The sequence below is a fragment of the Chionomys nivalis genome, chromosome 13 (assembly GCF_950005125.1).
Source record: "Chionomys nivalis chromosome 13, mChiNiv1.1, whole genome shotgun sequence".
Lineage (NCBI taxonomy): Eukaryota > Metazoa > Chordata > Mammalia > Rodentia > Cricetidae > Chionomys > Chionomys nivalis.
This window is the reverse complement of record NC_080098.1, coordinates 53,312,792-53,334,448: the sequence shown is the minus strand read 5'-3', so window position 1 is coordinate 53,334,448 and position 21,657 is coordinate 53,312,792. Positions and strand designations below refer to the sequence as shown.

The window sequence follows — 21,657 nt, the reverse complement described above, 5'->3', positions numbered from 1 at the left end:
TTTATTTGAGGGGAGGGAGTCCATTCATCTACACAAAGCTCTGAGCTCCTCCAATAGAGGCACTGTGTTTTCTATTTGCACTATCATAAGGACTGATGCTATTTTAAGTTCTGTTTCCCTGTATAGGAAAAATAGAAAAGCAATGCTCCTTTCTTTCCCAGCCTCATAACTGGCTCCCCACAGTAAAAGCCACACTCGATACTCCACACCTTAAAATAAAGTTGACAGTTACCTCCAGGTTCAGCAGAAAGCTGGTGGCCAGATAGACAAAAGCCTCTAATATTCTGAAGCAATTAATTTCTCAGAGGCGATGAGGAGGTGCTTCTATGACTAAAGTGACAGAAATGAGGTAGTGGGAACAGCAAGGATGACATTTGCCATCCAACAGCTTTCAAATTTGTGCAACGTATTCCCAAGTGAGAGGAAATGACACGCTGCCTCCAGGATCTCATTTCAACCATTTAAATCTTACCTAACTTTTTGTATTTGTGAAACAAATTGCTTTAAACATGTCAAAGACACTTGAGTTGAGTGTTAGCCAAATTTTAAAAATAAAGATGATTCAGAAAGACAACACTTGTGTTTGTAGACTTCAAGATAAAATTTTAGGGAAACAAAAGCCACAGCCTTGATTATTTAGGGCATAGGCACAGGGAAATATCCTTTAGAAATTAAAAAGAAATTCCCCCTCACACCTTATTTTTGCTATATTTATTGAAGACCTCACCATTGTGGGAGATCAGTCTTCTCTGTTTTAATGAGTTGCTAAGTTACTCCTTACACACTGATTCCTCAGCCTTCTAGAATTGGTCTGCCTTCTTGGGCTAAACCTTTGCTGGGGTTCTTACCCTCTCCCACCAGTCAGTGAATATTCTCTTAGAGGTGATGTCTCTTGGGTCTTCCTCATGCTTCTTGGTGGAGACAGCATGGTCCCTGGGGTCAGACAAGTAGGCAGGTACCCCTCCAACATGCTCTTCTGAAAGTCTGGGACTCATACATCAGATAGAGTTAGAGAAATGTTTCTTATCCTAAGAAATTCAGAGTTGCATCCCTGAAAACAATGAAAGCCATGAATGTGTGGAATACTTAAGCAGTAAAAAAATTATGCATAATGCATAACTTTTGTTGTGTAACATTTTGTTACTTTTGAAACAAATTTCATTTTACAGGACATTTGTAAGAACAATGTAAAGTTCTGTTTTTATTCCAGAGTTGTTAGGGCTTTTGACCTTATATCCCGCCATCCCTGAATTTGTGTGTGTGTGTGTGTGCCTCAGCATCCTTACTTCCTTACTTCAAAGTATGCCTGTTTCAGGCTTGTTCTATGTTTCCTCTGTCCTGCCCTTGCAGCTCTACTTCGTCAAGGTAGAAACCAGCACCAAGAGAGCAGGATCCGTGCCTTACGTGTGCATGCTTTCATTTTAACTGTTTCCAGGACTTTCCAATGTATCCTGGACGTCCATGGGTTTTTAATTCCTGTGCCATGCTTGTGTCAAGTCTTGTTCCTTGACCTCAATAAAGCCTTTCCTGAGACACAAAAAGAAAAAAAAAATGCAGGGGTGGTGCACGCCATTAATCCCAGCACTCAGGAGGCAGAAGCAGGTGGATCTCTTTGAGTTTGAGGCCAGCCAGTTCTACAGAGCTAATTCCAGGACAGCCAGGGCTGTTAATACAGAGAAAATCTGTCTCAAAAAAACTAAAAAAATAAAAATAAAAAAAGGAAAAGAAAAGCTTTTTCTGATTCAAACAAACAAACAAACAAACAAAAAAGAAAGAAAGAAAGAAAAACTTTTCCTGATTCCTACCCCAAAAGACTTAACATGGATAACATTCAATACGAATGCCACCTGAGAGCATTTTGAATCTTCACAAATGGTTCAGGTTCACTTTATGTTCATGTTCTCATTTTGTTACTTCTGTTGTCCCAAATTATCAGGAGCTTAGGACTCAACAAAATGTGTTATTTTCATGTGAGGTACAACGATCATGCTAATTGGGGTTTCTATTGCTGATAAAACACTATGACCAAAAATACAACTTGAGAGGAAGAGAAGGTCGTTTGGTTTACACTTCCTGTCACAATCCATCATTGGAGGAACTCAGGGCACAAACTCAAACAGGAACCTGGAGGTAGGGAATGAAGCAGAAGCTGTGGAGCAGTGCAGGTTTCTGGCCTAACCTTCCTGTCTTGTTCAGTTTGCTTTTAAACATACCTGCCAGAGAATACTGCCCACAGTGGGCTGGACTCTATCCCATCAATCATAATCAAGAAAATGTCCTACAGACTGGCCTACAGACAAACTGATAGAGGCATTTTCTCAGTTCAAGTTCCCTCTTCCTAGATGTGTATAGGTTTGTGTGAAATTGACTAACTAACCAATGAGCACAATGACATTGAAGGTGTGAGGAAACCGTACTGATCACCTCAGAACTAGTCTCTTCCCTTGAGCAGGAACCATAGAAATCCCTAATGATTGCTGGTCTCAGTATCCAGCCAAGACCCTGAGACTAAGATCTGGAATTTTCTTGGAAAAGACGAGTCTATGTGACGGGAATGAAGGTCAGAAACGCAGTGCCTTTTCAGCATTTGATGTGAGTAGCATAATTCTGCTATGGCACATTGGTTCCTGGAGATAGTGAGGCATTATTGCCTATGAGAAAAGCATGGCGGTGGGTGTTTAGACAAAATTCCCTTACTGTGGCACTCTTTCAAAGGAGTGGATGAGAATGCCATTCACATACTACCTAATCATCCTTTTCTCTCAACGCATTGAAAAAAAAAAAAATACTCACCAGCATCCTTGATTCAGGCAGACAAGCAGACCTCGGACAAATCAGTAGGGGACAAGAGACCAGAGGAAACAAAGGCTTTAGGGTGATGTTCAGAACAGTTGTGGTCTTCCCAAGGCATCCCCACAAAAAGTTCTACTAGTCCAGTGTAGGCTGATGCTTCTTATAGGCATGGTAATGGTCTCTCCTGTAGCTGTGTCCTTTACAAAGACCAGTCTTATGTGTCATTCTTAGTATGATGTGCATAAAAGCAAGCAATGAACAAACCATGAAGAAGCTCTGAACATCCACAGTAAGCCATTAAGCATCCACAAATACTCACTCAACTGTCCTCTGATGGCTGTTTGTGGAAAGAACTGCATCATGATGTTGATATCCTCAAACATTGGAGATCTTCACAGCCAGTGCTGCCTTTTCATGCTTAGGAAGCATGAAGTTGCATGATGGAATTGCATCCCATAACTGATTCTTCCCTGAGCTGATGGCAATTGTACAAACATAGAGATAATCTGAAAGCTACTGAGAAGTGATGTGAGGACCTTAGGGACATCATCTCTGGCATCAAGTGATAGGGAGTGACTGAGATAAATGCTCCAGTGAAATGAAAAGCGTGTGAGGACTGATAACCCCTTTTCAGCTCATTTACCCAAGAAACCTCCCAAGAAGTTGGCCTCTGATGTTCTGTCTCCTCCTCCAGCTACCTTTTCAACCAATAGCTTCACTGTTTATGAATCCTTTGGTCCCCTACTAAAGAAACAGAATGGGGCTAAAGAAATGGCTCAGAAATAAAGAGCATTTACTGCTCTTTCAGAGTTCTTAATTCTTGGACTTATTAAAATTTTCTCTCATTTTTGAGACTATAATACAATCATTTTTAAATTACATCATTTCCTTCTTACCTTTCCCTCTCAAAAATCTTTTCTAAACTTCTTGATTCCTTTCAAAGTCATGCCCTCCCTTTCTACCAATTGTTGTTATAGATGTGTGTGTTTGTGTGTATTTCTAAATACATAAATAAAACATGTTCAGTCTACATAATGTTACTTATATGTATTACTTATGTACTTATGCTCATTCCTCTCTTCAGTCTCCAATTTTTCTGACCATTTGTTATTGAGAAACCAATAGGTGTGCTTTTGCCTGGGGAAGACTATTTCTCTAGCTCCCAGCATTCCTTAGCTGCCTGTAGCTCTTCGAGTAGGGCTTCTCTACTCAAAGCTTCACCTTACCCCTGCTAGCATGAGGTGTCTTCCAATATCATGTGTTAGGCCATCATGTTGTTGAGACTTTCTGGTAATAGCTTCTGACATTCCTAAAAGACACATTTCATGGCAAACTCCATGTTCCTTTGGCTCTCACAATAATTCTCCCCTCTGCCCACTTCCATAATGATCCCCGAGCCTTAAGTGCAGGAATTGTTATCAATTTATCACTTGTATTTGGGTTCCATAACATTGCATTGATTGGTTGTAGTTTTCTGTAATGGTCTTTGTCTGTTGCAAAGACATGTTTTCTTGATGAGGGATGAGGAGGACACTTACCTGTGGGTATAAGAACAAATATCTAGAACATTAGGGATTCTGATGGTTTACTAAAGTGGTGATTGTGGGCTCTCCTCCAAGGTCCATGACTTCATTAGCTTTGTGTAGTTGCCTGTGTTTCTAGCACCAGGCATGATTTCCCTCCTCTTGAGTGGGTTTTAACTCCAATTAGAGAATCGTTGGTTATCACCAAGGTATTCAGTCACAGCTGCATCCATCCTTACTGAGACATGCTAGTCATAATTGTAGATCACAGATGTCATAGCTGGGTAGGATTCTTGGTTTCTTCCCTCCTTTGGAAGCTTGTGTGGTACCATTTGGTACCATGAGAGCTAGTCCTCATGGACTTTAAAGTCAGTTCTAACTCAGGGGTCTCTGGGCTCTGTGTCTGAAGCACTTGGTGTCTTCAGCAATAGATACTTTCCTTCGACCTCAGGGGTGGGGGAGGGAGGGCAGCCCAGGGAAATATTGATAGTCTGTAATATTTTGGGAGTTTCTTGGACAACCCTGATTAACAACTCAAAAGAGGGGTTCTCTTGGCAAGTGTTGGGGTGGGCTATGACTCTTGGAGAGAATTGTCATCCTAGAAGGGAAATTTTCACTTAATATATACTTATACACTGATTTACATGTATTATGGGTATTTTAGGTAGAGAGTTAATAGTATGATTTTCTTATGGATTTTTTTGTTGTTGTTATTTTATCTTCCCCTTCTGTACTATCTCTCTCCATCTAAAGAGAGCCCCTCATTTTTCCTGTTTCCCTATTCATATCACTTGTACCTCTCTCTATTCCTCCTGCACCTTCAAACCCCAAATAGTTCCTTTTTTCCTGTTTACTAGAGTTATTCCAAATGATGTACTCACATCTGAATAATTAGAACTGGGAGCCTCAGATAAGAGAACATGCAACATTTGTCTTTCTGGGTCAGGTTGCCTCACTCAATTATGATCTTTCCTAGCTCAAGTCATTTAAAATTATTACTGAAAATACATGCCAACTGCAGGCATTGTGCTGTTGATTTTTGGTGTTGTTTATGTTCTCAGTGGAAGTTTGTCTTTTAGTAACTAAGGATTCTTTTTTTGTTCCAGAGTCCCTTGGTTCTACTTATTCCTATCTTCAATCCCAAGTATTACTTTATGTATTTACTTTAGGTTCAGCTTGCTGGATAAACATTTTTAAAGTTGTTTATATTATGGAAAGTTTCTTTCTTTCTCCTTCAACTATGGTGAGCCATTTTCCTAGGTATATTAGTCTAGTTTGGCTATCACTGTCTTTTAATACTTGGAATAGTTTGTTCAGGTTCTTCTGGCCTTTAAAGTCTCCATTAAGAAATTAATTATTATTTTGGTGGGTTTTTCTTTATATGTAACTTATGTCTTTTTCCTCTTGCAGATTTCAGTACATTTTCTTTGTTCTAAATGTTTAGTATTTTAACAATGATATGTCGTGGGGATTTTCTTGTCTTGTCTCTTTGGTATTTTGTGTACACCTGTATTAGTACAAGTGTACTATTCCTTGGGATGGTTTTCTTTTATGTTCTTGAAGAACTAGTCTATGTCATTGACTTGGAATTTTTCTCCCTTGTCTATGCACATGTTTTGAAGGTTTGGTCTTTTCATGGGATCTCACATTTCCTGTATGTTTCTTTTCTACCTGTGTTTGTGGGTTTTTTTTTTTTAATTTTTCTAGTTGCTAATTTTGTCTAGGTCCTCTACTTTATCTTTAAGCCCTGATATTTTATCTTTTGTTTGATTCAATCTACTTCCAAGGCTTTCTTTGAGTTTTCTAATTGAGTTATTGGGTTTTTCAATTTCATATTCATTTCTGCTTGAGTTATCTTCAATGTTTCTATCTTCTTATTGAATTCCATTTTCAAATCCTGGATGGTCTCTGTCATTTCCTTCAGCCTTATTTTTGTGCGTTTTTTTTGTTTGTTTGTTTTTTGTTTGTTTGTTTTTTTGTCATCACTCAGGCATTTTTTCTCTTTCTTTTTCTTTAAGTTCATTGGGGTGTATCTTTGTGGCTTCCTTATTGAGGGATTTTTTTTGATAAATTTTATAATTGTTCTTTCAAGTCCTGTGTCCTGTGATTCATCTAGCTAATTCTTGTTGGCAAACATTTCTACAGGACTGATAGGTTTAAAGAGGAGATAATGGCCTAATCTTTCATGTAGTAACTTTTTTGTTATGATATTTGGTCATGTAAACTTCTTTCGTTAGTTCTCTGTCTGATGTGGACAGATCAGGTTGGACCAGCATTGAGGATATGCTGTCAGGTTGAGTCTAAAAGTTAGAAATGGCTTAAATGAAATAAAGTATGGTGGACACAGGACACTAGGCTGGTAGGAAAGATGTGTGTTCTAGTTCAAACCTGGAGGATGGGGGTAGATTTGTGAGCTAGGGAGGGCTTGTGGAGGGGAAGATCAGGCAGACTCACCTATCTAGACACTGGAGAAGGATGTGCAGGATCTTCCTTAGGATAGGGGTTGGATGTGGTGTGGGAGGGATTTGGGGTTGAGGCAGTAGAGCAGAGTGGGTCCTGACAGAAGCCTATAAGTTGGTTGAGTGCAGATGGGGTGGACAAACTAGGCTGGGCCCTAGATATGGGACTCACACTAGAGCTGAGCAGTTGGGGGAGGGTATGTAAAGGGGACAATCGGGAAGACTCACTGGGATAGAGCCTGGAAAATGATGTTCAGGATCTCATTGGGTAAAGGGGTTGGATGTGGCATGAGAGTGTCCTGTGGTTGGGGGCAGACAACATAGGTCTGGGATAGACTCTGGAGAAGGATCTCTTGGACTTTTTATGTTTATTTTTGTTCTACCAATAACTGGTTGAATTGTGGCAATGGAAACTGATTTGCACTTGCTTGTGTATATTGCACATACAGATTGCATGCCAAAGATGAATAATTGTTGTCAAAATTGGAAGTGATTTGTTCTTGTTCCCATTGCTGTTGCCATAAAATATTAACAAGAATTGGCTGTTTTGGCTAAAATGCCATAAGTTTGGCTTTGCTTTGTTCAGACAAGTTTATTTGCTAAGTCTGTGATGCTATCCTTGCTAGTTAATGGTCCTTAGCTTTTTTCTTGACTTTTTATTGATTCTTTGTGGATTTCACATCATTCATCCCGATCCTACTCAGCTCCCTGTCCCTTCGCTTCTACCCTCTTCCTATTCTCCCCCCAAAACACAATTTAAAAGTAACCCCCCCAAAAAAATCCAAACCAAAAGACAAAACAAAACCAACCAACCAATCTTTAGTCCATACGTTTTTACTTGTAAGTGTTCATTGCAACAAGTCTTTGGTCTGGTTCGAGGCCTCTGACTTTTGCTACACTATTGATACTGGGTCCTCACTGTGACCCCCCCTTGCATATCCTGTTGTTGCCTATGTCATGAAGATCCTACAGTTTTGGATCTTCAGATCCAACCCCTTCACATGCTCCAAAAGTTCATAGATGAGGTGGATGTTGGGGTGGGCTACCTTGCAGTCCTGGTTCTGGGCCTGGGAGGAAGCTGGGTTGGTCAGCCTGCCAGCTTTCCTTATTACCACCACCCAGGTGAGCTATCCAGCACTGCCTAGGCTAGCTGACTCAGGGTAGCAGACAGCAAGGCGTGGGGACCAGTTCCCCTGCTCTCATACACTCAGGTTCAGCTTACTGGCACTCACACCACCACGCCAGGACCAACCAGCTCTATGGTTTTGTCCAAGCGACGTACAGGGCCCGCTCTCCAGACCACTGCACTTGAGGGGCAGGGACTGCTCTTCTCATGCCCCGGAGGTCAGCTCTTCCAGCTGTTGCAGACAGCAAGGGGTGAGGGGAAGCAGCAAGGGGTGAGAGAAAGGGCAAGTTTCCCTTAGCCTTGCCATCCTGTGGCATACCAAGAATGGTGGGAGCAACTATCCTGCTCTCACACGCACAGGCCTGACCTGTGCCTCTCACCCCCACCAACAGGGTCAGCTCTAGTGTGCTGCCCAGGAGAGGTACCACGCCTGCTCTCCTGTGTACTACAGTTGGTGAAGGGCAGGGTCAGTTTTCCCACTTTCATGGCCTAGGGACCAGCTCTCTCATCTGCCTCGGGTGGGAGGATGTGAGGGGAGGGAGAGCATTGGTTTCTTGCTTGCACCACCACATAGCAGATGAGGGGCACCTTCTGATCTCATGCCCCCTGAACCCACTCATCTCAGCCCCTGCCAACAGGGTCAGCTCGGCTGTGCTGCTCAGGAGAGACGCAGGGCCTCCTCTCCCTAGTGCATCTGCCGGTAGGGGGACATTGCCAGTTCTCCCTCTCTCGTGACCTCAGGGCCAGCTCTTCCACCTGCCACAGGCAGTGGGGGAGAGGGCAGGGATGGGAGGTCATCTCCAGATTCAGCCAAAGTTTGCCCTGTCTCTCTTATCCCTTGGATTTCTAGAGGTCAGTGTGAGAGGGCAGAAAGCAAAAAGTATGGGAATACTTTTATTGGCTGAACTAGCTGTAACAGCTGAGATGACATGAGGGGAAAGTCTAAGTAGACAGCGGGACTTATGCTCATGTAATCGGGTGAGGAATAACAAATTAGACCTGTGTCCCCAATATCCTCTCTTTCCCCCACATCTCTACATTCTGAAAGCTCTTGACACTTGTGAATTGACAAACTGTCACTCATTAGACCCATGCCAGGGGAGAACTGCAGGCACCCCTACAACCATTGATAATGTAGGCGAGTTTCTGGCCACACCTTTAAGGCTGCCTCTCTCCCAACACCTAAATGAGTTTTCATATTGCCAATGTCCTCTTCCCTCCCAGCTATAAGAAAAGTCTTTCATCTTATAGTATAAACAATTTTTCCAAATGGCCTTTCCTGTAGATCCAAACCTTTAGCATCCTCTCTAATTTCTCCTCTTTTGGCAGAACTTTCATTTTTCTGCACTGTCAGAATACAGTTGGAGGTCAAGTGATTCTCACAGCAATCTTTATTATCTACCTGTAGTCTTCATATAGCAATCAAAGTAATCATTTTAAATAAATTATGTCAACCTGTATCATTTTATAGAAACTCTTATTTGTTATTGCATTTATTTATTTAACATCTAAAGTGCAGTTTTCCCTCCCTCCTCTCCTTCCAGTCCCTCCTCACTCTGCCCTCACCCCACCAGTCCACTCCTCCTCCATTTCTGTTCAGGAAAGGGCAGGTATCCCCTGGCTAGCAACAAAACATGGTATATCCAGTTGTAGTAAGAATAATCACCTTCCTGTGTATTAAGGCTGGGCAAGGAGACCCCAGTATGAGGAGTAGGGTTCCAAAATCCAGTAAAAGAGTCAGAGACATCCCCAACTCCCACTGTTAGGAGTCCCACAAGAAAACCAAACTTGGTCTTACACAGCTGTACTGTATTTGCAGATTGCCTAGGTCAGTCCTGTGTAGGCTCCCTGGTTGTTGGTTCAGCCTCTGGGAGCCCCTGGGAGTTGATTATATGAGTTTCCTTGTGGTGTCCTTGACCCCTCTGGGTCCTACAATCCTTTCTACCCTTCTTCTGCAGGGTTCCTGGGCTCTGTCTGGAACTTGGCTGAGGGTCTGTATCTGTGTCCATCAGTTGCTGGATGAAATCTCCCTTATGACAATTGGGCTAGACGCCAAACATTTTTTTCAATCAGAATAAAATCCTAAACCCAAACAGTAGGCGAGCAGGCCCTCAGACTTCACTGTCTGTATTTTCCTCGACTCCAGGCACACCAGCTTCCCCCGGTGCACAGTATTTTCTTCATTGGGCCATTGCACTGATGGCAATACCATTTCCCCTAGTATTTGTGTGGCTCGTTCCCTCCCTTTTCATGCCTCTCTTTTGAAGTCCTGATGTCATCAACTTAACACGACAATCCCTCTCACTCTTTGTCCCCTTCACAGGTTCATCTTTTGCCACAGCATCCCTTACTTGCTTACTGTATGTTTATTCTCTCTATACTGCACAGTCTATGACCCTATCTGTTGATACTACCCTAGTCTCAATACCCTAGAACTCTGCTGGCACCTACATGATACCCAATAAATAAACTGTAAATTGAATAAATTGCAGAATCATGCTGAATCAGTAGCCACTTTCTTTACTTCTCATGTGGTCATGCTCAGACAAATGAAAAAACAAATTAGATGTGTTTAGTGAGTTTCCTTTGCTGTCAGGACATCAGTTATTATGTGATAACGGGGAAAACAGTACCGTGCTTGGATCCTAAAATGTTCTTACCATTGATTACAGTTCAGCTGTCAGCTATAATGGGCATGTTATGGATGGAAGAGACTAGGCAGATAGTTATCAGGTTCCAGGTCAGGAATCTGGATTCAAGTCTGTTTGAGCCAGGCTGATGGCTGGAGGAGCTATCTGCCTAGAGCCAGACCTCTGCTTCTTGCCCCTTGCTTACCCACATTTAAAATGCAGAGAACATTTAAAGCAGATCTGGAGTGAGTTCGGGGTGTCGACTGAAATGGAACCTTCTTTAGATTTCAGCAGCAGATGCTTAATTTGTGGAACACAGGTGAAAGAATAATCAAATCGAAACAGGTGACATGGCAAAGTCACCCAGGAATTGGTACCTAGAATCAACCTTCACACCTGGAAGGAGAACCCGTGGAAGAGGAGGTCCTGTCAAACTCTGAAGCTACCAGCAGAAACAGAAATCACAATGGGGCTGACAAGGAAGAAAGAAAGCCATGAAGGAGATGATGCTTTACTCCAGATCAGATGTGCTGAACAAGACAGTGTGCAAAGGGTCTGGGCCTCAGACTGCAAGCCAGAGCACAAAGGCGGCTAGGAATGTGGCTTCCTGTGGCATGAGAGAGGCAGGGGTGCAGGTGATGGATCTGGGAGCAGTCAGGTACACAGGCACAGTAACTGACAGATAGTTTCTGTGAAGACAGAAGGACCCCCAAATTCAAACTGTCCCAGACCTCTTGTGGTATCATGTTCTGTAACCAAGCTTCTCTAAATTATAGGGGTTTTCTGCTGATTTTCTTTTCTTTTCTTTCCTTTTTTTTTTTTTTTGGCCTTAAATAATAAAAATAATGTGGTTAAGATAGTTTCCCACTTAAGCTTACCCTGTTTAACTATTGGTCAGTCATCTTCTTTACCAAACCAATCACACTAACATGTATTCACATGGTATAAAGGAATATTCTATATCTTTAACATAGATCTTAAGCAAGGGATTGAAAGAAAAAATGGAAGTACAGAGAAAGAAGGAGGCAGAGCCAAGTGTGGATGTGGGCTCCTCAAGAAAGGGGTTCAGTTTTCATTTGGTGAATATTTTTATAAACAAAGCTGTAAGTGTATTTACAAAGGGTATTGTCCAGACTTACAAATAAAAGGGGAGAGCTGAAGACTCAAGATTGCATATCCTATGTAAGCACAGTTTATTTACCGAGTTTGAAATTTTTGTTTGAGATGTCTGTAGAAAAACAGACTTCCTCAGTAGACAATCTTTCGTTTCATCAATGGCGCCTGTAATTTCTGGCCCTTTCCTGTAGGAAAAACAGATTTGATCCCAGGACTCAGTGCCTTCTCTCAGGCTTTTCTTCCTATGTCATTGCACTTTCCCCGTCTTTCTAGCCAGCCTCCATTAGACCATGGAAAGCATTTCAATGCTTTGAGAAGCCGCATATCCAGACCCTCCCAAAATACAGCCCAACACCTTTGCACATGGTCTAAGGTCCCCACAGTTCTTACCTTTCCAGGCTGTCTCCTTCTTTTGCCACACAATCTTTAGTTCTTTTACCTTCCCAAGATATAGCATGCTTTCCTTCACCTTCTGCTACTAAGACTTCTCCCAACTTTGCCCACTGTGTGAGCTTGCTTTCTCGGCAAAAATGCTGACATAAACAACTGAAATGGAGAAAGACACATTGACTAGTGGTGTCAGAGGTTTCTGCCCATCATGGTGGGGAGGGTGTTGTTGGAGGGCATAGGCACATGTGTGCACTTTCAAGTGGAGGCCACAGGACAACTGTGCCTGTGTACCTAAACGGATACAGATAAGTTGGTGATGTATCTTAGCATCTAGGTACTCCACCATCACATACACCTTTATGATTGTATCCCAAAGCCATTTCCACCTAGGGCTTTTCTTAGATATCTATGATATTATTAGCTACTGCCTCTTCTGAGTTATATCCCTCTGTCTTCCTCATGTCTAATCCCAGCAGGGTCTTGGAACCATGCTGGCTCCGTAGACACTTCACAAGATTACATATTGTTTCAAAAGAAGGCTGAGTGACTTAGCACACCCTGAAAGGAAAGTGAAATATAGTTAAGGAATACAACCCACCTTATATTAAGGCAGGGTCTTTCACCAATAGCCTAGGTTGACTGATCAGTGAGCCCTGGGGGTCCACATGTCTTTACCTCCCCAACACTGGGTTGACAAGTACGCACCACCTTGCCCAGTATTTTTTAAGTGACTTCTGGGGACTGAACTCATGTTTATAACACATGCACTTTGCCAGCTGAGCTATTTCCCCATGTCTGAGACTTTATCTGGTGCTGGACACAGAACTGGAGCCTTGTATATGCTAACCATGTGTCCTAACACCAACATACACCGCCCCCCAAACTTTGAACACTGCTAACCCCTCCTCTTGGCTACTACCACCCATGAATTCTGTACCTTCTTGACTTTTTTTTGCTAGTAGTAGTATCTTATTTTTACAGTTGCTAACATGGGATCTAAAGATTGCTTAAAGACCTACAATATCCTGGTCCCTAGGAACTCCTGCATGGTCCTGAGGCTGTTAGAACACAGTTCACTTTTCTTTCCAAGCCTATTGCATTCAAGTTTCCAGCCTGCACATGCATCATGATGTCCCTGTAAGATTTCTAGAGCCTGTTGGAGATTGGTTGCTTAAAATGTGAAAGATATGTCTAGGGAAAAACCAATGAATTCGATGGGAAAATGAATTAACTTCATGAAACTCACCTTGCTAGATGGCAACAGGATTCATTCCTGGTTTTTTTTTTTTTTTTTTTTTTTTGACAGCCCTCTTGAAATAAGGCACTTTTGAAGGGGAGGAAGAACTCAGCTGAAAATGTGTCTGTGTATGAATGGAAAGCGGGCCCCATAGGGGACAGGGATAGAGCTATAATTTCCTGTCTTTCTTCTGTCTGCAAAGGATTGCTGGCTTGAGGCAGACACCACATTTCAGAGTTTCTACAATCCCCAAAATGTTCTTCAAGGATGTGATCCAACAAAGTCTCAGTGACATTTATGGAGCCATACTTAGTGTGAAGCAATGAGGCATTCTATGGGTTTTCTACAGGTGGTAAGATCACGTCATAGTTTAGTTTAATAGAAGAAAGGGCTATTTAAGTGGATATCAAAGAAGATAGGATTTCTCTTGAATTTTTCTGGTAGCTAGGAAAGGAATCACATGACTAAGCATTTGCATTCATCAAATCTAGCATACTAGAATAGTCTTAATGGTGACATGACAGAAAGGTGGCAAAAAATGTGTATGTCCTGAGTTATTGATTTCATTCTAAGCATTGATTGTGATTGACAGGTGTTTTCTGGCCTCGAAGAAAATTTGTCCAAAAAATGTGTGATATAAAATTAGAATGGGGACTATTTGGGGCGAGAAGGAAACAGAGAGATGGGAGAGGGACAAGACAGGGCAATAGATGGATATATGTTGGTGGATACGGCTGAAGCATCCAGTGAACCATGTGAAAATTTAATGAAATCGCTCTTTTCTGCCTTGTGTGCTAGGAATATATACTAACAAAATAACAGTGTACAAAGGAAAGACAATAATTAAAGTAAACATATGCTCAATTTTAGATACCTTGAGGAGATATCACCAATTTTAACTGGGTGCGAAAGAGCACAGTTGATAATTACAACCCCTGCAGAATTCTGCTCAGTAGTCTAGCTGCAACGACTACATTGCTAAAAATAATAAGAAGACGATGTCTGGGAACCTCTGCTTATTGCTTCTATTTTCCTTGCTCTCATTCTCCTTTAACATGAAATCGTGCAATTTGGGAGAAAAAAATGTCTCCATGGACACTACTCACTGTTAGCAAACATATGTATGAGAATCACCTGTATAGAACCGCGTGGCGGCCGTGCATGCTGATGGATGGGTGTTCCAAGCCTGGCCTGATGCTGATCTCCAGAACATGCTAACTCCTGAGGCTGAGAAGCTATTTAGCGAGATGAAATACTACTGTGCCACAACTTCCTGCCTCACAATTCAATCATGGAAAATCCTTCCCCAGTGCTGTCACTGAAATCATTACACTCAGAATTAAACATGGTGTAATGGAGCCGCTGACAAGACCCTGAGGTCCTATTGACATGTCAGGTCTCACATTAATAACCAGCTTTCTGTAGAGTGGAAAGAAAAAGACCTGCAAATTGGGGGTTGTTTTTGCCTCCCTTTGGACGTTGTGTAATGACTGCCTGTTCCTGATTTGTTTTCAGATGTTGATCTGCAGCCCCATGACTTCCCAGGTTAACATGGCTGCTCTGCCTTCTCCCTTCAACCTTCACTGCCTAACCTTACTTTATAAAAACAAATCTGCATAGCCCAAGCCTCCAAACCTTCCCTTCTGCCAGCTCTGCCTCCTCGTCCCTTTTCTGCATCTGTCTCAGCCTCCCAGTCTTCTCCCTTGTCAGCTGTGCCTTCTCATCCCTTTGATTCACACCCTTGGTGCACACATCTGTTGTCCACCACTACAAATTGGCTCTTTGTCTTTTTCCTCATATTTTTCCAGTTTTGCAACTTGTTCCTTTTGCTTCTTCCATGTTCCCTGGTTCAACCCAGCATCTTCCACCTGTTCCACAGAGACAGTAAGATACAGAGCATTGAGAACTGTCTTCACAATGAATGATAGTGGCCCAATCTTTCTTTCCACTTCTACCTAGTTAAGTATCATCCATACCTGACTAGGTTGGGCTCATTGATGCCCAGGCCTTGTGTAGGCTTTCATAGCTGCTGTGAGTTATTGATTGCTAATGGGTCTCCCCCATCCCCCTGTTCTGCAATGACATTTCACAGACTTTGTCCTATTTTCTGGCTCTCACATTTTTCTGTCACTTCTTCCATGGTCCCCAAGCCTTAGAGGAGATGGTATAAATGGCTTGTCTGAGGTGAAGAATGCATCTACCACTTAGTCTCAGCACCTACCTTGTGGGTTCACGAATCTCTGCATTTACCACCGTGTTCACTAAGAGAGAGACTTCTTTGATTAAGGTTGAGAGTAACGATTATCTATGGGTAAAAGCATAAATATTTAGAAGGGAAATTTGGCATTATAGGAATTTGGCTCTACAACAATACTCAGCTTCCCTCTAAAGCCCATGATTTTCCTCACCATGAGTTTTCAACCAGGCTCATAATCATGTATTTCCTCCCTGGGAATGTGTCTCAAATTTAATCAGAGAGCGGTTGGTTTCCCTCATGAGAGTCACACCAGTACTACAGAAGTGGGCATATCTTTCACATCTTTCCTGGCAGATTTTTCTCATAGATCATAGATTCCAAAGCCTTTTAGAAATGCCATACTTTCAAACCTAGACAGGCATTTGGTGGCATCAGCTTCTGGAAGCACTATAGTGATTGAATTACAAATCACATTTACCTTAAAAGACTGTCTTTATTTTTATATTAGGTCGAAAGACAGTGAAGGTCTCTGAAGAACAGCAGGCCTATGGGGAGAGGAGGCATTACACCACACAGTCATAGCACGCACCAGGAAGACTAGGGGCAAGCAAGGGAAGACAGACAAAAGTTACTCAGAATAAACATGCTCCTGAGGGTGGATTGATCCAGAAACTCCTTGGAGGCAGAGCCAGTCAATCCCCAAGAGTATTTCATGTTTATAGAAAATTTACAGTGTTCAGATTGTGGCGTCTTGGCAAAGAACCATGTGTGAGTCTTTATTGGATTGTGATCAGTTTATGTGATACTTGTTCTGAATTGTGATTAACTGAATCTCTGGACACACAGAAAAGCATCACAATCCTAATCTCTCTCCCTAGTACAATACCTCCTATACAAATCATTATTTTCATTAAAATTAAGCAACCTTATAGAATTGCACAACAGTAACCTAGGAAACTACTTCCTCTTGAATGTTCTGGTATATTCCTATCAAAGGGCCCTCTTTGGACCTTGGTCACTAGAGAAGCTGAGGTTAGCTCTGTTTCTGTAATTTTCCATATGCTCTATGTACAATTGACGTGAATACACTTTGCTCTGGAAGACTTCTATTTGTTTACAATCCAAATAATTTACAGACTTCTCAGTTTTGTATCTTTTTACAAGAAAAAAGAGAAAAAAAGATTTGTTCTATTTTAAAACAGTTATGAATTTGATCTTTCTTGCAAATTACACAGTAAATTAAATTATAAGTCAAGGAGTTAAAGAATTATGTGCAGTTAACTTTCTATTTATAGATTAGAAAGTTGGAGGAAATTTAGTTTTGAGGTTAAAGACCATGTAATAAGAATTTGACCCAAAATGGGAGTAATAAGGAAAAAAATAGCATGTGCCTTGAGTTAGCTTATGCATAAACTATGATGAGCCAGGAAATATTACAAAATGATCTACTGCTTAATCTTCAGTTAAAATGACAGCTTAAGATTTTAAGGTATTTGTTATACATGATAAATTATGCACAAAGGATTTCGCATAGATCTGGGCCTGGTGGAACAAACCTGTAATCCTAGTTACTCCAGAGGGACTAAGGCAGGACAGTTTGCAAGTTCAAGGCTATCCTGGACTATAGATTAAGTTCAAGTCCAGTCTTAGAGTCTTAGTGAGACCCTACAACAAGCAAACGGACAACAGACAGATGCCCTTCAGCATAAGCATTTCAATGCAATATTTTATTCTGTCTTCCATATTCATTAGTATGCCACTATTTTCCCAACTTATAGATGAAGATAAGGACAAAAGAATTAGAATTTGTAAGTCTCAAGGTCACCAGGGTGACAAATAGCAGAGCCAAGCTTTAAACTCAACTCATTTAACAAAAAAACTTCAATTCTGAATCTTAGCCTGTGGTGTAAGTCTCAAGCATCAGTGGACTAATAAAAAAAGCACATGTTTAGGGTGAATATAAAAATGGCTGCATCTTAATAACCTAGAAATGTAATCCATTACTGGTGATATCAGTACAATGAATGTAGAATAAATGAAAAATATTAGCCTCTGACCCTAAAAACAATGTTGTATATTTATAGTGGTACCATCTTAAAGTTTTTTTTAATTAAAAACTATTATAACTTTTAACAATAAAGTTTCAGGTTCTGATAATCACAAGGTACTGTATAAGCTGTGTTTCACATTCAAATTGATGTTTCTATGTCATGATTGAATTCATTGTCTAATGGTGTGGCTGGAATATAGTTTGTCTCCTCCCAAATACATGTTAAAATTTAATGTCTGTTATGAGGTATTACAAGATTTGAAAACTAATCTGAGTATGGGGGCCTTTGGGAGTCGTCAGGATTAGATAAGGTCATTAAGGCCTATCCTTAAGATTAAACCTAGTGACTTCATAACATGAGCAAAAGCATCCTTGTGACACTCTGAGCTGCATCAGGATTGGTGTGGCCCAAAGAAATCTCTTTTCTTTGTAAGTAAATCACTCAGTCTGTGCTGTTATAGTATCAGCCATAGAAAACAGTATGAACATCAGCCAACGAAGAAAATCTTCCCAAGAAGTGTTCTTTGTAAATTTTTTAGTAGTCATGACAAATCTGAGCGCTGAAGAAACTGGGAGAATCAGGTCCTATCACTGGTCTTGGCAGCAGAAGAGAAATTCATACCCACTCTATAATAGCGTTTTCCTCCTTCAGGTCCGAAATTTCAGAGTTGGAACAAGAGGTCTGAGAAACCTTTTCATCGTCCGTTCCTTCTTTCTTTTCATAGGTCGCTACCCTCAGGAGAACAAGGGCACTTACATCCCAGTGCCTGTAGTGTCGGAGCTGCAAAGCAGAAAGTGGGGGGCCAAGGTTATCATGAATGAGGACCGGTCTGTGCGACTTTCCATCCAGTCTTCCCCCGAATGCATTGTGGGGAAATTCCGCATGTATGTCGCCGTCTGGACTCCCTATGGCATCCTGCGTACCCGTAGAAACCCTGAAACAGACACATATATTCTCTTCAATCCTTGGTGTGAAGGTAAGGAGCAAGTATTCATCTTTAAAAGCTCCCACAACCCCAAAGCATCTCCTTTGTAGGAGTAAAAGGGTTACTCCAAAGGAGGCGTCCCTTTTGGTGGTATGACACCAAACAGGACAGGACGCGACTTTGAGGAGGGATTTGTTCTGGTCTGATTTGCCTGAGAGCAAAGTTCACCGTGGCAGAGGCGCAGTGGGGAGTCGCAGTACATGTATCGCGAGGGCTCAGCTGGAGTTCTTTCCCCATTTTATTCAGTCTTGAATCTCCCCCATGGGATGGTGATACCACATCTACGATGGGGCTTTCTGGCCTCAAGTTAGACCTTGCTGGAAATGTCTCCTAATGATTCTAAACCCAAGGAAGTTGAACTGATCATCACCTTGGCATACTCAGTTTTCTCAAGATTGAAAGTGAGAAGGATACACGATTCACCCTCAGTATAAGGGAAATGAATGTTGCTACACACTTATTTCAGGAATTAAAGCTGGATTAAAGTTGCATAGTGAGCTCATTATGGACTTGTGGTGTCATCTCACTATATCATTTGTTCTATAAGCAAAAAAATGACTTATTAAACTCAACTTTCAAAATTAGTAGAACTCATAACTCTACTTTAAAAAAACAGCAAAGTCAACTATGTAAATAGCAGAACTAACTTCATCACCCTAAATCAGGGACAGAAAGCTTAAAGGATCCCACATAGTTATTTATTCTCATTATAGGTCTATATTTTACAAACCATTGGCTTGCAAATACAAATAGGTAATGATATTTTTAACATAGTATTATGTAATATCTAAGGTTATTTTGAATTATTTCCTTATGCTGTGGAAGCTTAACCTAGTTATATTTAGATTATTCAGTTGGGTTCAATGAGTGTTTTAGCAAGTCAATCTAAAACTGCATAGGATTTTCTGCTTTTCTTCATTTTTGCCATTTCATGCCTCCCAGCTGCTTCCATACACAATGTTGGGCTGAGAGGGGCAGCGTTGTTAGGTCAGTGGCAATGACACAGCTTGAGATCTAAGGACTTATCTAAGTCCTGCTCATAACAGCCTGTTGGTGTTGGATTTATCACTCCCCAAACATGAGTCTTGGCTAATTCTTTTTATATTATTTCGCATAACCCTTGATTTGAGGAAGCTGTGTTGGATCTGGATTTTCTGATGCAGATGTAGACAACGATGGGGCAGCAATGTTTTCTACTCCTGTTAAACATATGCCTAGATCTCTGTCCTTTCACTTAATTCTTCAGGTGATCTTGGCATATGGGACCTAGATGACCCTGCACTCTCACCCACCAGCTCTTGTCATCGCCTGCTCAACACTCACATGTATATATGACCCATGTTCAAGGTTGATGTGAGCAAGAGATAGAGTCCCGTTTATAGAAATCCCATCAATTATGTAGAAGGCATTTTGCAGCTGAGACATAGCGTGCTGTTTGCAGAGATGCGGAACAGGGGGACCAACTCAGGGGCTGAAAGTGAATTGGAAGTGATGACAGAATGACCTGCGAGGGTGCAGGTCTGGAACAGGGAATCGGAGTGCATTTGAGAGTTATCTAGACCTGGAGAAGACACATAGACAAGGGAGGAAAGAAAGACAATATAGGCATAACATCATCTAGGAGTCCACTAGAGAAGTTAGTAAAGGAAAATGAGACTGAAAATATGTAGAGGGCCAAGAAATTAATATTTTCTAAAGTCTACATTTATACAATTAATCAGGAAATTGTAACTGATTTTCTTTGCACTGAAAAAAGATAGTCATAGGCTTCGTGTAATTACCCAGCATGTTTGAGGAATGACATGATTTACCCAACGTTTAATTTGTCACAGCTTTATAGATTATCTCATCCATGTACTATGTGGTCACTCCCCTTGAGAAAAAAAAATGTGTTGCTTGTTTTGCCTGACAGTGATTTTCCAAATGAGCGATCTAGGAGGCAAAGACCTCGTAATCTTTAATTGCTTCATTGCTCTCTTGGTCTGCTCTTGGAAGCATGATAAACAGCTGCCAGTAACTTCCTTTTAGAATGTTGCTTAGTGACAATGTACCGTGTGCCCTAAATACCCTCTTATAACACAGGGACCTCCCCTTGAATCTCTGTGCAGGAAAAGAACTGAAGGAAGGTGAGACTAAAACCAGAGAAACCTATTTGAAAGCTGCGGTTCAAGACAAAAATTACCAAAGATTTAATTGTTGTGATGGCAGTGGAGATGAGAAAAGGAAATGGACGAGAGATCAGTTTGGACTTAGAACATTGGTTGCAGAGGAGTTAGATTAACGGAGAAATAGAAAGATGAGTTAAGGAGAGATAACTAGATGTCTAGTTTGGTGAACTGGGTCGATGATTGTTACATTTTCAGAACTGAGGTTAGAGAGTTGGAAGGGATAATGTAAAGACATTGAGATATGACAATACAGTGGTATCTATAAGACAACCAGCTGAAGACATTGAACAAATACTAGAATAACTGGATACAAAACTTAGACGATATGGCAGAGGTAGCCTTGAAAATATCATGTCATCAAGAGGAAGAGCAGACAATGAGTAACAAAAATGTGAACAAAGCAGACTGGGAAGGAAAGGTCAGTGGTCTTAGGAAATTAAAAAGCGCAAAGAGTCAAGAACCCCTTTGGATCAAGAGTACTGCAGTTCACTGTTGAGTGTTGCTACAGAGTTGAATTGGTGAAGGAAAGATGCGACTTGTTCGTAGTGGAAATATGATAACACTATGACCTTGGAGGGGATGAAGCCACTGAAGCAATGGGGCAGAATCCAGGCAGATGGACTACAGCATAAAATTAGAGTCAGAGACAATTGGGGTGGTTGACGGGGTGGGCTCAGCTATTAAGAGTACATACTGCTCTTGGAAAAAACCAAACTCCAGTTCTAAGCACCCACTTATAGGAGGTTTAAAGCCATCTTTAAAACCAGTTCCAGGAGAAACCAGTGCCTCTAGCATCTGTAGGCACCTTCACATATATCCACACCAGCACACACACACACACACACATGCACACATTCACACAAGCATGCCTCAGTCCCTGTAAAGATATTCTGTTGTGGTTGCACTAGAGACATCCTGGGATTAAGGAATTTTCCAAAGATTCTTGGGTGATTCCTCAAGCCATAGTTGGAAAACACTGACT

General features: G+C 41.4%; 1 protein-coding gene across 1 annotated transcript in view; it reads left to right on the top strand.

Annotated features, from left to right (window-relative positions):
* F13a1 (coagulation factor XIII A chain) overlaps positions 1 to 21,657 on the top strand; it is a 159,711-nt gene that overhangs the window by 30,830 nt on the left and 107,224 nt on the right. The window contains exon 4 of the mRNA XM_057787428.1: positions 18,247 to 18,498. Within this exon, the coding sequence (XP_057643411.1) occupies positions 18,247 to 18,498 (252 nt within the window). The remainder of the gene's footprint in view (positions 1 to 18,246; positions 18,499 to 21,657) is intronic.